Raw genomic sequence first — 15,676 nt, forward strand, 5'->3', positions numbered from 1 at the left:
TCTCGAATTGCTATAAATACTGGAAAAACCCTGAAAAAGAATAAACAGATGTACTGACTTACATCAATTCCTTAATTAGGAAAGAAATGATCTTTTCTATTTTTAACCCTCTCTTTTAAAACAAAGTACTGGATTCAAAGCTTTGACAATTATCGAAACGAACTGAAGTTAAACTGAGCAAAGTACGCAGTTGCAGAAGTAGAGTTTTCAAAATGAACTCAGTGAACTGCATAAATGTGTCACAATGACATGCTAATGACATGCACAGCTCTGCTGTTGAAAACCACGGGCACATTACCGAGTGGTGGAGAACCAACTGATATGATAAGAAGAAGCTAAGAGTATTTAAGATTGATTCAGCTGACAATCAACGCAGGGAGCCAATAAACCCTCCTCAGAAATAAGAGGTACTTTAACACTCTGCAAGTAGATAAATTAACAGTCACTTTGAACATTTTCATGAGATTCTCCAAAAAGCCTCTGAAAGTTGAAAGTCACTTCATGTGAAAGGATGATGTTCTCCTCTCAGTGTGTGATGCCAGTGAAGGAAAAGCTACGGGGAAGAACAGATGAGGGATAACTTGGCTGAATGTTTCTGTCTCTTCTAAAGGACTGTTTAAACAAACACATTTAAGCTGAGGAACAGATGCCGGCCCGCCTGAGGAGGCTTCAGCTTCAGACTGGGTTGTATCTCAGTGGATGGAATGAGACCCTGAAGGCTGTTTCACATTATTGAGTTGTAATTTTCAAGTCACTGCCTCGTTATTTAATACAAGCTACAGAGCACGGGCTTAAAAAGACTGGCACCATGATGGATGTTTGTCCTGAATGCCACACAGTTTTCTTTGTGTTACTGAAATGGGACTTTCATTTTGTAGTTCAATAGAGTAATGTGCACTGTTCTGCTGCAGTAGACATAAATACCTACCTTGAAAGTTGCCTGAAACCAGTATTGTGAATAGTTTTAAGGAGCTTTACTATAGTCCGGATTCCTTGAGGATACAGACATAAAACAAGGCTGACATGGTGGTGTGTGGACTTTGTAGGAGGTGGAGGTGTGTTTAATCAAGGCGCGTCTGACGCACTGCGGAGATAAGTCGTTTCCAACCCGTCGAAAAATCCATCCGTCTTCCCCATTCATCATGTTCTGTGTGTATGAAACCAAAGCTTGAACGTTAATTTGACATTTTGTCAGGGCCACACAAAGATGGCTATTAATATGTAGTTATACCTTTTGATAGTGTCCTAATGTTGTCAAAGCTGGCTTCAAACGTATCTATTTAAATCTGCTTTCAACCTGTGAGGCTAGTTATGAATGCCTTTTTTCTTGTTGTTGTATTGTTTATTTCTGTTATAATATTATCTCTCTGCCTTGTTTACATAATTGCTTTTATTGTTTCTGTCTTTACCATGTAAAGTGCCTTTGAGTACTTCTTAAAGCGCTATACAAATACAATGTATTATTATTATTATTGATAAGCTTTAACAAGAGCATATTTGATATTTTTAACTTAAAAAAAATACTTAAAAGATGAATTCTTATCATAATAGTTTCAGATCAATTTGCTGGAGATCAGACTTTATGTTAATTCACAAAATAGCATAATTGATGACAAAACACCCTGATGAAAATCAATGATCTTATTCTGAATTTGAAACCTTTTGGAAACAAAATCCAGAAATCGGAGTATTACAGGACCTTTAAAGTCTTTGTGCACCCAATGTCACCTCCACAGCTTCTGGGCCATTAGCAGTGTTTGTGAGTGAAAGTGACCCGGATCTGAGAGACATGCGGCTCTGCGGTGGCGGTGATGGTGATGGTGATGGTCCTCTCAGACGCTCTGCATTGTTGATGCTCTCTGACTCCCCCCGGCAGTGAAACAGCAGTGATTGTCAGACCGACTTAGAGTGTCTTTGTTGTTATAGTATCACGTCGTACCAGTCTGCAGTGTCAGCGAGCAGTCACCCTGCAGGCAGCCATCAACGGCAGCTAATGCACCCTCTTCCCCTCCGTTTCATCCCAAGAAAAAGCACATCAGGAGGTCAAAGGGACACGCCGTCTCTCTTGGCTTTTTATTCTCCTCAATGTGGATTTAACAATTTCACATCTTGACGCTGGCGTCTCTCCGGGGGCTCTGTATCGACGAAGTTGCCTCAGATGCTGTTTGTTGCTCTCGTCAGCGTTAGAGGTATCAGCATTAAAAACTTGCAAATCATCGCTCGCCCTTCGCAGCTTAGTCATCGTTGCTGTGAAACCGGACGCGTCTGTGAGCAGATCTGCTGAACGTTAGGACTCTTCCTGACTGCTCAGTGACACGGGTGTCATCTTTCTCCGTCCCATCATCAAACTCCTTCAATCTCTCTCCTCACTCAACTCCAGCTGTGCTCAGCTGCATGACAATATCATTGTTTTTCTATGTCAGATCAGTGATGGTAACTATCTGCAGAGGGGGAAAAGATGTGGTGTGTTGCTATGGTAACATCAACAGAGGGAGCCACATCCTCTAGTTTGCTTCAGGGATGCTCTCTGAATGTTTCTTTGATATTTATGAAGTCTATGTAATGTGATTTTTTTTTCTCCTTAGTTATTTTTTCACATCAATCTGCAGGGATCATGAGGTTCATGTATTCTAACATCTGTGGGACAAAATATATTTTTTATTTGTTTTGACTGTGGCTGTGCTGTTATCTTTGACCTTCTGTTTCTGATTGATAGTGACACTCTTATTGTCTGCTCAGCCTTGGTTAGTGCTGCTCACACCCACAAGCCAAGGCAATTTTATTTGTATGCGACAGCACCTGTCACACAGAGTGACAATTTATAGTGATTCAAAGGATGCACTGAATAATTTAAACGGGATAAGATGAAGAAACCACTGCAGGTGTTGGGAATGTAGCTACAAAGTTAAAACAACACAATTTAAATATTGAATAATAGATAAACTAGTCAAGACAATTTTAATTGCTTCACATTAGACATAAACAGGCGATATTGCAGGAACAAAAGTCAGTTTCAAAACAAATATTTCTAAAGGATAAAATGAAATAGATGCTTAAAACGAGAGGCTAAACTTGAATAAAATAGAATAAAGAGCATAATTAAAAGTAGAGCCCAATTTGAACCAAAACATCTGTGGATTCATTCCATACCTGATCTGTGACGATCCACTAAAGAAAAGCAATATTTTATTTATTTATTTCATTTATTATTATTTAATTTACAGAGTTAAGATGGAGACACACCTGGTGGAGATCTGCACTTTACTGAGTGCACTTTTATAGTTAGCAAAGGTTAGCATGCTAACTCCCCAAACTACGATGATTAACATGGTAAACATTAGACTCTGCTAAACACCAGCATGTCAGCATGGTGATGTTAGCATTTAATTCAAAGCCCCAATGTGTCAAAGTGAATCCTCACAGAGCAGCTAATCCGACTTTAGACGGCAACTGCATTTCGACTGGAGTCGACTGCAACTTTAAAATAAGAAGAAGAAGCCCAAGATGAATATATGGATTTACGTTTTAGTTTTACTTTTATATATTCAACATGAACCACTGTTTTCGCTGCTGAAAATGTGAAATACAACTTTAGCTAAAGGCCGGTTTAGTTTCCAAAAAGAGCCATCAGAACAGCCGAGTAAAAGTTTTCATGTGTTGAATTTAGATAAAGAGAAGAAAACCTCCTGACAGACATTTGTTGAAGTGAAAATGTCACAGATGTCTATTTGCTAGAAAAGAGGAAAATGTATCTGAATGTAAAACGATTCAACTCAGATCGCGTGTTTTTTCATCACTGTTATAATGTTATTGCCACAAAGTTCGATGAAGAATAAGAAAGCATAAAATACAATCACCAGCTGAAAGCCGATAATATGGCCGTGATTATCATCTGTAATATAACATCCCTTTATTGAGTACTTCTCTCTCTGACTCACAGATGGTCTAGACTGCTAAGTGCTGCGCTGATTACCTTTGTGATATTAAAGCTGAGGTTTTTTTTCTTTCATGCATGAAATTACTTTTTTTGTACAATTTCCTTCAAACTCTTATCCATCTTAACTGATGATATTCCTATAATTGTATAATGTATCAGTCCTTAACATCTGCGGATGGGAATGATTCACATCAGAGGTTTTTTTCATGGGTAACACATGTTGACAGCCCAGATCCTAAAACGATGGCGAAGCACCAAAAACTCAGGGGATGCACTGAAGGACACTGTGGAATGATGGAGTCATTGAGATCCCCCTATTATTAGACATCTCTAATATTAGAGCCGGCATCTGTGCTGAAACAAAGGGGAATTAACAGCTTAACTTCATCCCTGAGTGGAATTAAGTGCTGATGCATAATTGCGATGAATATGCATAAGGATGTATGGAAATGTGCTCAACGATGTAGTTAATTTAGAGATATTGTCTTTGTTATTCATGTGCGGATTTCCATTCATTAGTGTGAATTGTTAATATGTCTGGCTTGCAATGTAATAAATCAGACTTCTTCTTTTCAACCACGGCCAAATTGCATCTGGCATATGTTTCTGTCTGGGTCCAGACGAGCATGAATTTCATTTTTTTTCTTATATTAATACCAAATATTAAGGGTAAAGAGTCGTCTTAACTTAGTGTTAATGGCTTTTAAAAGTATTTTTTTATAAACTCAATCAATTCAGTGACCTTTTTCCTATTCTAACTCTTTTCTTGCGGTGATGCACGAGTTGGTTTGTCTGTCTCTATACAGTGGTTCCCCCACATACCATGCAGAGTGCATTAAAATAAATCTCCCTGACTCAAAGAGGTTTCCAAGATCAGGTCTGAATGTTTTCCAGTAAGATGTCTTCAGCCCAGACAGTCTGTCTACTTGTTTTAGCTCGTCCAACCTTCACAAAGGCCTCGATGGAGTTGAATATTAATCTTAGGCTCAAATGCTTTATTCATGACAGATGCAAACAAAATGTTTTCAATCAATCTTCTCCTTCAGGACAAAGAACTCTCCACCACAGGAGTGATGTCCTAGAGACCGTGGTCCTTGTCAACCCTTCTGAAGACACCGTTGTATCAGAGGTAATGTCTACATGTGCTACAGTAGAGGACGCTGCTGGTTGCATGTACGCTTACATATCAGTGTTGGGCATTTTTTTAAGAAAAATAGCAAAGTACAACTCACTGACTCAAACATTTACCTGTCAATCCACTATAAGGCTGGGCATTGTTTGAAAATGTTCAACACCATTGCTAATATGGTGAATTTGCAACCAATATCAATATTTAAAAATCGATTTCAGTTTCTTTTTTTTTTTTACATAAACATTTTTGATAAGGATCCCTAAACATTCTGTATTATAATTATTGTTATTTTTTATTAGTTATCATTAGCAACATATACGCCAATATCAGTATATCTGTTTAAAATATTATATATATATATATATACAAATTACTGTGGGCCCAACCAAAAATAATAAGTTGGGCTTGTTTTAGGAATATGTTCATAGTCCTATTATTCCAATACTTAAAAAAAAATACTAGAGTAGTATACAGTCTAAAAAAAGGGAAAAGTCAGATTTAAATCAGGATCTATCTCATCACAGAATATAAGTTTATAAATCTGGCAAAGGATTGATGCCTTCCTTTGGTACTTGTCAGTTTTTGACAGTAGATGCTATGGACACATATCTGATGCACAAAATCAATATTGTGATTAGATACCAAGCAAATCACCTCATCACATACGTTAAAGATATAGAATGATAGAGACTGATGATCTTTGTGTCTTTTAGTTTTTTCTGTATTTGTATTTTTTGCATAGAATTCATTGGCAGATCTTGTCAACCTTGACACAGTTAAAGTGCATCTTTTGCTGTAATGCAGGAATTTCTGTTTCTACAGTGGCAACAATGTCTCTCCTTTAACTGTCCTCTGTCTCCCACCCTTCTCTCTCTCTCTCTCTCTCTCTCTCTCTCTCTCTTTTTCTATGTGTGTGTCCCAGATCCAGTCTCTAGTCACAGACTCAGCAGGACAGAAGCTTCTGGTCTTGAGCGGACAGAGCTCAGATCACGGTGGCCTTCTTCTTCAAACTGGGGTTTTCAACCACCAGACCTTTTCTCGTGTCTTTGCTGATCCTGTGGTGAGTCCAATCTAAAGTCCTGTAACAGCTAATGAGAAATGTATCTGTTCAATGGACTTTTACTTGAATAGTGGCTTTCTAGTCTTCCAACCACTCAAAGCGCTTTAACACTACATGTCATACATACACTGATGAAGGCTCGGACCACCGATCTTCTGATTGGAAAACGACCCGCTCTACAACTGTAGTATTTTGTACATTTGTAAACATGTTTTAGTATTTTGAAATGGTTTATTATAAAAGGATAGGTACATGCTTACATGTATTGACAGCAAAAGGTAGTATTCAGGTCCCAACTTTCTCGCCTTCCGGTTAAATTGACAATTTTGTTGTCACTCATTATCATGGAAGATAACAGAAACGAGTGCTAGCCAATCACGGAGAGTATAGTCAGGACTTGGCGTGTCTTAGCCCCTCCTCCCAGTCCTTACTGGGACATACTTTTTCTATGTTCTAGATGCATTTTTTAATTTCCAAGTTTAAGGCACTTCAGCCAAAAGTCTGGAAAATGAATTTAACTAGATTGCCTTCTTGACTATTCTTTTCTTATTCATGTCTTTACAACACACATCTACCACATGTATGCATTAAACAATGACCAATGTGTCTGGGTGTCTCCCTCTTGCAGGTCAGTGAACTACTGGGCACAACAGCCCCCAAGCAGCAGGCTACACTTACTGTGTCCTGCCGCGGGGAGGTGGGCTGGAGCTCCCTAGGACCACAGCAGACCCTGCGTGAGTTTCTGGAATACAAACTAAACCCTGAGTCTGTTCTTCCCAAGATGGAGGGCGTCACCGAGTTCACAGAGTACATCTCTGAGACGGTTGACGTCCCTTCGCCTTTTGACCTCCTGGAGCCTCCAACATCCGGAGGCTTCCTGAAACTGTCCAAACCATGTTGCTACATCTTTCCCGGTGGACGCGGAGACTCTGCTCTCTTTGCCGTCAATGGCTTCAACATCTTAGTGGATGGAGGCTCTGAGCGAAAGTCATGCTTCTGGAAGCTGGTTCGTCACTTGGACCGCATCGACTCCATTCTGCTCACACACATCGGCGCTGACAACCTCCCAGGTATCAATGGGCTGCTTCAGAGGAAGATAGCAGAACAGGAGGAAGAGCAATCCCAAGGCTCCACCAACTACAGCGACTGGATGAAGAACCTGATCTCTCCTGAACTTGGTGTGGTGTTCTTCAACGTGCCAGAGAAGCTCCGTATGCCAGAATCTAACCTTAAAGTCAAACGCAGCATCGAAGAGGCCTCCCTGACTTTGCAGTACCTGAACAAACTAGGAGTCAAAGCAGAGCCTCTCTTTCGAGTGGTAAGCAACACTATTGAGCCCATCACTCTGTTCCACAAGATGGGAGTGGGCAGGTTAGACATGTATGTTCTCAATCCTGTCAAAGACAGTAAAGAGATGCAGTTTTTAATGCAGAAGTGGGCTGGCAACAGCAAGGCCAAAACTGGTATTGTGCTGCCCAACGGGAAAGAAGGAGAAATATCTGTGCCCTACCTGACATCAGTTACAGCCTTAGTCGTCTGGCTTCCTGCCAACCCTGCAGAAAAGATCATCAGAGTGCTGTTCCCTGGGAATGCACCACAAAACAAGATCCTAGAGGGTCTGGAAAAATTAAAGCACCTTGACTTCTTGCGCTATCCTGTTGCAACACAAAAGGATATTGCCTCCGGAGCTCCTCCCTCTGTTATAAAACAAACCAAGTTAAAACAAAGAACAGACAGCAAAGAGAGTCTGAAGTCGTCCCCGAAGACGACCGCAAAGGCCTCAAAGAAAGAAAATGAAGGACAAGATGACGTGTCAGCTGCCACAGAGGCAAAGAGTGACTCTGTCAAGGAAAATATATCTGTGAAAAAAGAGGAGACGAAGCCTACTAAAACTATCAAATCTAAAAGTGATGTGCCAGAAAAGAAAAAACTCCTGAAAGAAAAATCCATAAAAAAGCACCCGAAGGAAAGGGTGTCAAAAATGGATGAGAAAAAGGACAAGGAAAAGAAAGAGATCAAGAAAGTTAAGAAAGATGACTCTGCTAAAAAAGATGAAAAGAAAGAGGTTAAGTCCAAAGACGACAAAAAGAAGGACACATCCAAACCAGAGCTGAGAAAAATGACAAAGCCTGACCTGAAACCGTTTACTCCAGAAGTCAGAAAGACGTTGCACAAAGCTAAAGTCTCAAGTAAAGCTAAGACCGGAAAAGTCAAAGCAGCAAAGACTTTACCTGCTGAGCCGAAGCCAGAGGAGCCACAACCTGAAACTATTCAGCCTGAACCAATACAAAATGGAGCTGTTGAGGACACGTCTGTTCCCTCACCCCCTGAAGACCTCACCAAGGATTTTGAAGATATGAAAAAAGCTGAAGTAGTAGCTGTTTCAGCAGAGCCTCCAGACAATGATGAGCTGAACGCACAAAGCATTACCCAAGAGAAGCAGGAAGCATCTGAAATTCCACCTGACGAAAAGTCTCCAGAAAAGGAGGCATCACAAGAGAGAGAAATGGAAGATGCTCAAAAGTTTGAGGATGAAGGAGCAGCATCTCAGGATGAGGATGAGGATGAGGAGGAAGAAGAGGCCCCAGCTGCCAAAAAGGAAGCAGAAGAGGAGGTGGAAGAAGATATGGGAATAGGTGAAGAGGAAGATGAAGCAAAATGGAAGGAGGCAAAGGACGACGGTCTTGACAGGAAACATGAGTTAGAAGAAATGGAGAAATCAGAAAATCTCTCAGCTAAGGTTGTGACCAAAGAGGAGCTACAAATGATTCCATCAGAGGAAGACGAGGAGGAGGAGGCAGTGGAGAAAGCCGAACTGGAGGAGGTAGAAGATTTAGATGTTATAGCTGATGAAGAGATCAAAACTGAAGATGCAGCTGAAGAAGAAATGCTCACTGAAAGAAAAACCACTGACATTCTGACTGCAGCTGAAGAAGAAGAGGAAGAAGAGGAGGGCTACCTGTCACATGTTGGAGGGGCCACAGCTCCCATAACCTCAGTAGTCCAAGGAGCCGGTGCAGCTGAACCCATCTCCTACATCCAAGACGAGACCATCCCCGGCTACTCTGAGACGGAACAGACCATCTCCGACGAGGAGATTCACGAGGAGGCAGAGGAGAGGATACCACACCTTCAGTATGACGTTGGTACCTATGACATCTCTGTTCCAGATCAAACCGGATCATTTGCCAACATTCCTGGCATGAGGGAGATGCAAGCTGCAGCTATGACTGAGAAAAGCTTCATCCCAGGCGTACAGGAGCAGGTATCCGTGTTCACCAACATCATCACTGCTCCTCTAGCAGAAGAGGAGCATGTGTCTTCTGCAACGTCCATCACAGAGTATGACAAAGTCTGCTCTTTCCCTACTTCTATTGCCGAAGACCAATCTGTGGCATCCCTTGCAGCGCCTATGGCTGAGGAACTACCCAGAAGCCCCGTTAACCTGTCAACCCCACCTGACGCCTCCCAAGGCAAAGAGCAGCCACTCTCTGCAGGAACTCTATCACCACCTTCTTTAGAAGAGGACAAACAACCCAAGTCTCCTTCTGATGACTTTGAGCTTCCTGTTGCAGAAGTGAAGTCGCCGGCCAAAGCTCCTGAAGCTCACGAGGAGGAAGAAGAAGAGGAAGAGGAGGAAGAAGACCAAACTCCTAATGTAGACATTTCACTTGAAAAACTCCAAGAGGGCTATGCTTCATCCCAATTATTACAGCGTGAAGAGACGGATATTGGAAAGCTTGCTGGCTCAGTGTCTCCAGTTGCTGTACAAGACACCAAACCAGTCCACCTACCAGTTGAAGAGGTAAATATAGATGCTGTTGCACCTAAAGATATTTCATCAGTTGTGCCTACTAGACCTTTTGGATCGGACTCAGTGACTTCAGAGAGTGAAGACCGCTGCTTCAGTCCGGATGACATCACTGTGAAAATGGCCTCCCCTCCACAGTCCGGACCACCGAGTGCGGCTCACTCTCCTCTTCGTCAGTCACCAGTGGAAGACAAGATGAAGGTCTTCCCTGGTATGGAGGAGCCACTCGAGGTCGACACAGCATCTGACGACCAAACAACAAAGAAAGATGAAGCGGGAAGAGAGACACAAAAAGATGTTGACAGACAGGAAGCAGATCAGCATGAAGTAGAAATTTCAACATCTTTGGACGACTTATTTGAGAAGGACATGAAAGAGGTTCAAGTGATGAAGGAGTCAGAAAAAGACACTTCATCAGTGACAACAGATGAAGGCAAACAGGCAGGAACCATCCCTGTTGTTGCAGCTTCTTTAGGAGAAGTTCAGCCACCTGCGTCAGTGAAGGATTCTCTTATCACATCTGGAGAAAGTGATGAAGAGGTTGACGACAGGCTCAAAGAGAAAGAACCTAAAATGCCGATTACAGGTCAATTTCCAGAGAGGGAAAGTCGTTTTCTGGACGATGATGATGATAACAAGAAAGATGATGATGATGATGATCATGATGATAAATCCGCAGTTAAAACCGTCAAGGCAGAACCGGAGAAAGAAAAGGACGACACCTCTGATGTCCTACAAATCAAGGATGAGCAAAAACAGAAATCTGTCATCCAGGAAGAAATTTCTGCTGTCATGTCCGTCACGGATGAGAAAGTAGAGAAAGAGACAATGAAGGATGACTCTGATATTAAATCCATCAAAGGAGAGCAAATTGCGAAAGACATTCTCCCTGCTGATAGAGCCATTAAAGATGAACAGAAAGAGCCTGAAAAGGACCAAACTGATGATTTTGACCTCAAAACCAAAGGTGAGGTTAAGGAAGCTGAGATTAAATCTGATGATTTGTTTGATAGTGATATTTCTGATATTAGCCCAATAAAGACTGAAAAGAAAGAGACTGAACAGGTCCAAGCCACAGATGTCAAGCCTATTAAAGACGAGATGGAGAAAGAGGTAAAGAAGGATGATATTCCCATTATTGAACCTACTAAAGATGAAAAGAAAAAGGAGACAGAAACATCTGTTATCAAAGTGATTGAAGATAAGAAAGAGGAAAAAGAGATGGAAGAGATAGATGCTTCTGCTACCAAGTCCTTTACAGATGAGCAGAGGCAAAAGGATGAAGAGATGGGTGACATCAAACTCACCAAGGAAGAAGAAATAATTAGTAAGGGTGATACGTCTACTGTAACCTTGAAAGAAGAAAAAGGACAAGAGATTTGTAAAGAAGCTATCTCACCCATCAGCCTGAGTAAAGATGAAATCCCTGCTACCAATCTAGCCACAGAGCAAGAAAAAGATAAAGAGACAAGCAAAGATGATAGTTCTGACACCAAACTCTCCAAGGAGCAGGAAAAAGATATGCCAACAAGCAAGGATGATGCCTGCATCTTCAAACCTACTACAGAAGAAGACAAGAAGGAAGAAATCAGTAAAGATGATACTGCTGCTATAAAAACCAAGGCAGAGGAAAAAGACAAACTACCAAGTACAGAAGATATTTCTGCTGCTAAACCAACACTTGTAGAAGACAAGAAACAAGAGGAAAGTAAAGATGAGACTGTCACCATCCCATTAACCAAGATAGAGGCAGAGCATGTACAATTAAGTAAAGATGATGATTTAACTGCCTCATCAACCAAGACAGAAGTAAAAGAGACATTTCAGGAGGCCGTCAAACCAGTCGTGGAGGACGAAAAGGAGAAAGAAAATAATAAAGATGCTGTCAAAGACGCCAAGATGGAGGAAGCGGAAGTAATGACGAGTAAAGATATTTCTGCTGTCAAAACATCCAAGGACGAATTTGTTGCTAAATCCACAATGCAAGAAGAAAAGGAGAAAGAAATCAGTATTGATATTTGTGCTGTCAAATCAACGAAAGAAGATGAAACGGAGAAAGCAGCAGATAAGAAGGAAACTTTAGCTGAGGAAGGCGTGTCAATTCAAGATCATAGTGTTGCTATCGAACCCATCAAGGAAGAAAAATATCCACTAATAATTAAGGATGAAATATCTGGTATCAAACCTACCAAGGAGGAAGAAAGCAAAGACACTTCTGGCGTAAAACCCCCTGCAGATGAGGAGAAGGTAGAGATGAAAGATGTTACATCTGATGTAAAACTCATCAAGGAGGAGGCAAAAGAAATCCCAAAGGATGATGTTTATGATAAAGAAAGTAAAGTAAAAGAGGAAGAAATGGAGAAAGAGAAAGAAAAGAGTTCTGATTTCGCATCCATTCAGGAGCAGAAGGACGATACTTCTGCCAAAGACATGAAGGACGATAAAGGGTCGGAAAAAAGTGACATTTCTGACAAACAGATAAAAACACAGGAGGTTAAAGAGCAGGAGAAGGCTGATCCCTCTGATCACAAACAAATTCCAGAGGAAATTAAAGATAAGGAAACTGAGAAAGATGACACAAAAAAGGAGAAAGAAACCGACTCCAGTGTTGAGCAGCCCAAAGACGAGATGTTCACTCCATCATTCAGTGCCAAAGATGAGAAAAAAGATGATTATCCTTTTGATACTGAATCTAAGAAGGATGAGAAAAAAGAGGTAGATCTTCCCGTGTCTCTGACCTTGGAAGAAGACAGAACGAAAAAGGTTGATATATGTGACATTGGTGATAAACATATACATGAAGAAACCACTGATAAGCTTACTGGAGCTCAGATTGAGAAGGAAACTACTGATAAGCTTCCTGGAGCTCAGATTGAGAAGGAAACTACTGATAAATTTACTGGAGCTCAGATTGAGAAGGAAACTACTGATAAATTTACTGGAGCTCAGATTGAGAAGGAAACTACTGATAAACTTAAATTCAGATTGAAAGGAAACTACTGATAAATTTACTGGAGCTCAGATTGAGAAGGAAACTACTGATAAATTTACTGGAGCTCAGATTGAGAAGGAAACTACTGGAGCTCAGATTGAGAAGGAAACTACTGATAAACTTACTGGAGCTCAGATTGAGAAGGAAACTACTGGAGCTCAGATTGAGAAGGAAACTACTGGAGCTCAGATTGAGAAGGAAACTACTGGAGCTCAGATTGAGAAGGAAACTACTGGAGCTCAGATTGAGAAGGAAACTACTGAGCTGGGAGCTCAGATTGAGAAGGAAACTACTGGAGCTCAGATTGAGAAGGAAACTACTGGAGCTGCAGAGATGAAGCAAGACACCTCTGTAACTACATCAAGTGAAGACATGAAACCAGTGAAAGATGACATCTGTGTGTCTCTCAGCCAAATCCAGGAGGAGAAAAAAGAGCAAGATAAAGAAACAAAGGTCGTTGTTAGTCAAGACGAGAAGATGGAGAAAGAAAAAGACGACACACATGTTGCCGAACTGAGCAAAGAACAGAAAATGGAAAAAGAACAAGAAAAAGAATACACCTATGAGATTGATGACACCAAAGATGAAAAGATGGTGAAAGGAAAGGATGTTGCGGACAAGAAGACCGATGAGATAACTGAAAAAGACTCCTCTGATGGAGACCACACCAGAGAGGAGAAATGGGAGAGCGAGGAGTTACAAGAGAAAGACTTTGACAAAACTATTAAACAACCTGCAATAACAGTAGCAGGAGAAGCGACAAAGCTGTCCAAGACAGATTACCAATCTGCGTTTGTGGTTCAGTCCTCTGACGAAGACAGGGAAGATGAAGAGGAGGACGAGGAGGACATTTGTATGGGAGGAGCAGGCTCCAGACCTTTGTCAGTGGAGCAGAGAAAATCAGAACATGACATCACGTCTGCAGGTCTGCCCTCATCCGAAAAAGCACAGACAAGTGACCAAACTGAACCTCCAAAATCTGAGCAGATCTCAGTGATCATACCAACTCTTACGATGCAGGAGCCCTCTATAGATGAAGACGTCAAAGAGTTTGGCAAAGAAGAATCCAGAATTTCACCTCAAGCAGAAAAAGATGTTGTGAAAACAGAAATCACAGCTGCACCACTTGCCAAACCGGAGCCCTCTTTTGATATAGTCATATCAAAGGAGGAGACAACAGCTATTTCTAAACAAGAAAAGGCTTCTGATTTACCAGCAGCTAAAGCAGAGCCAACGTCCGACTCAACGGAGCAAAAGCCTGTGTTGTCAACGGTATCCAGCACTGACAGTCAACCCAGAAGCTCTACGCTCTCAAGCACTGAGAGTCAATCCAGTGTGGAGGAAACACCACCACAAGATATACAGATACCGTCTCTGACAAGCTCAGCAGTTGGTGCTACAGAAAAAGCAAAGCTGGATGAGAAACCAGGAAAAGAAGCAGAGAGGGAGACGGAAGGAGAGCGAGAGGTGGCTTCTCCCGGATTATCACAGCCTTGTTCATATTTTATGTTGGATTCTGAGGACGCCAGCCACACTGAAGTTGTTGAATCAGACACCGCAAAAATGACCTCGGAGAAGGAAACGGTCAGTGGAAGCATGGGAGATGAAAAGCAAACCTTTGGTGCGTCCAAGTACGATCCTTATGAAAAGCCACTTCCAAAGGATCACGACTTGGACTCTAGAGAAGAAAGCGAGGTTTCTTTGGGTTTCGATCACGCCTCAGATATTGGTATTGATGATAACAGAAGAACAAGCCAAACAGAGGCTGGAGGAGCCATGTTCGTCCTGGACGATCAGTACAAAGAAGAGCCTCTGTCCTTTAGTAGAGTCGACTACAGTCCAGTGTCCCTTACTGAGAGTGAAAGAAGCAGCCACCACTGTGCCTCTCCTAGATATGAAGACCGGGAGAAAGGCCAAGAGGAAGAGCGTGAGAGAGAAGAAAGACCAGACACACCTTATGTTGAAAAAGGTTTTTCATCCGTAAACGTACAAGATAACAAAATGTCCCAGGCTGCTGAGTCTTATTCTTACAGTCCCAAAGAGGATAAACCTGAGAAATCGGAGAAAGAGAAAGAAGATATGAAGGAAGGTGCTGCATCAGCTTTTCCAACTGGGGCGACAGGAGGAAGTGATACGGTTTCTACCAGTGCTGCTTTTCAATCAGCAGGTGTATCATTAGGACAAGAAACACCGTCTCCGTCATGGAGCCAGTCAGATCTTGGTACCCATGTTTCTGCTGCTCCCGTAGCTTTTGGGGAATTGACAGAAAAAGGAATAACAGAAAAAGAGAAAGAAAAATCTGCTGAGTCACTCAAAGACAAAATGGAGTCCTCTGATCATAAAAGAGAGGGATCTCCATCTGGTCGGCATTCACCTGCAGAAAAAGACATCTTACCTCAACAAGCATCACCTTTAGAGAGAGGAGAAACATCAAGTGCTTCAAGGACTGCATCTGCTGCCACATTTTCAGGACATGAAATAGACGATAATGTTTTGGCGTCTGAAAATAGTCAAATCAGCAACTCTGCCTCTTGTAAATCCATGTTAGACTTCCCTGATGGAAAAGAGAGCCTGATAGATAAAAGTTTACTTGTAGAGGGGGAAGATTTCAATGTTGACGATGATGATGAAGACGAAGATGATGAGGAGGACGAGGAGGAAGAAGAGGAGGAGTTGAGTGATGTCGATATGGAAAAGGGTGCCAGAGAACAGTCTGAAAAAGAAATGTGCAGACGTAGCTCTGG

General features: G+C 41.7%; 1 protein-coding gene across 1 annotated transcript in view; it reads left to right on the forward strand.

The window, feature by feature from the left end:
• map1ab (microtubule-associated protein 1Ab) overlaps positions 1-15,676 on the forward strand; it is a 71,102-nt gene that overhangs the window by 47,816 nt on the left and 7,610 nt on the right. Inside the window, exons 3-10 of the mRNA XM_054619623.1 lie at positions 4,984-5,066; positions 5,992-6,129; positions 6,758-8,617; positions 8,702-10,171; positions 10,307-10,526; positions 10,620-12,187; positions 12,341-12,655; positions 12,963-15,021. Coding sequence (XP_054475598.1) covers positions 4,984-5,066; positions 5,992-6,129; positions 6,758-8,617; positions 8,702-10,171; positions 10,307-10,526; positions 10,620-12,187; positions 12,341-12,655; positions 12,963-15,021 — 7,713 coding nt within the window. The remainder of the gene's footprint in view (positions 1-4,983; positions 5,067-5,991; positions 6,130-6,757; positions 8,618-8,701; positions 10,172-10,306; positions 10,527-10,619; positions 12,188-12,340; positions 12,656-12,962; positions 15,022-15,676) is intronic.

The sequence above is a fragment of the Anoplopoma fimbria genome, chromosome 19 (genome assembly GCF_027596085.1).
Source record: "Anoplopoma fimbria isolate UVic2021 breed Golden Eagle Sablefish chromosome 19, Afim_UVic_2022, whole genome shotgun sequence".
Lineage (NCBI taxonomy): Eukaryota > Metazoa > Chordata > Actinopteri > Perciformes > Anoplopomatidae > Anoplopoma > Anoplopoma fimbria.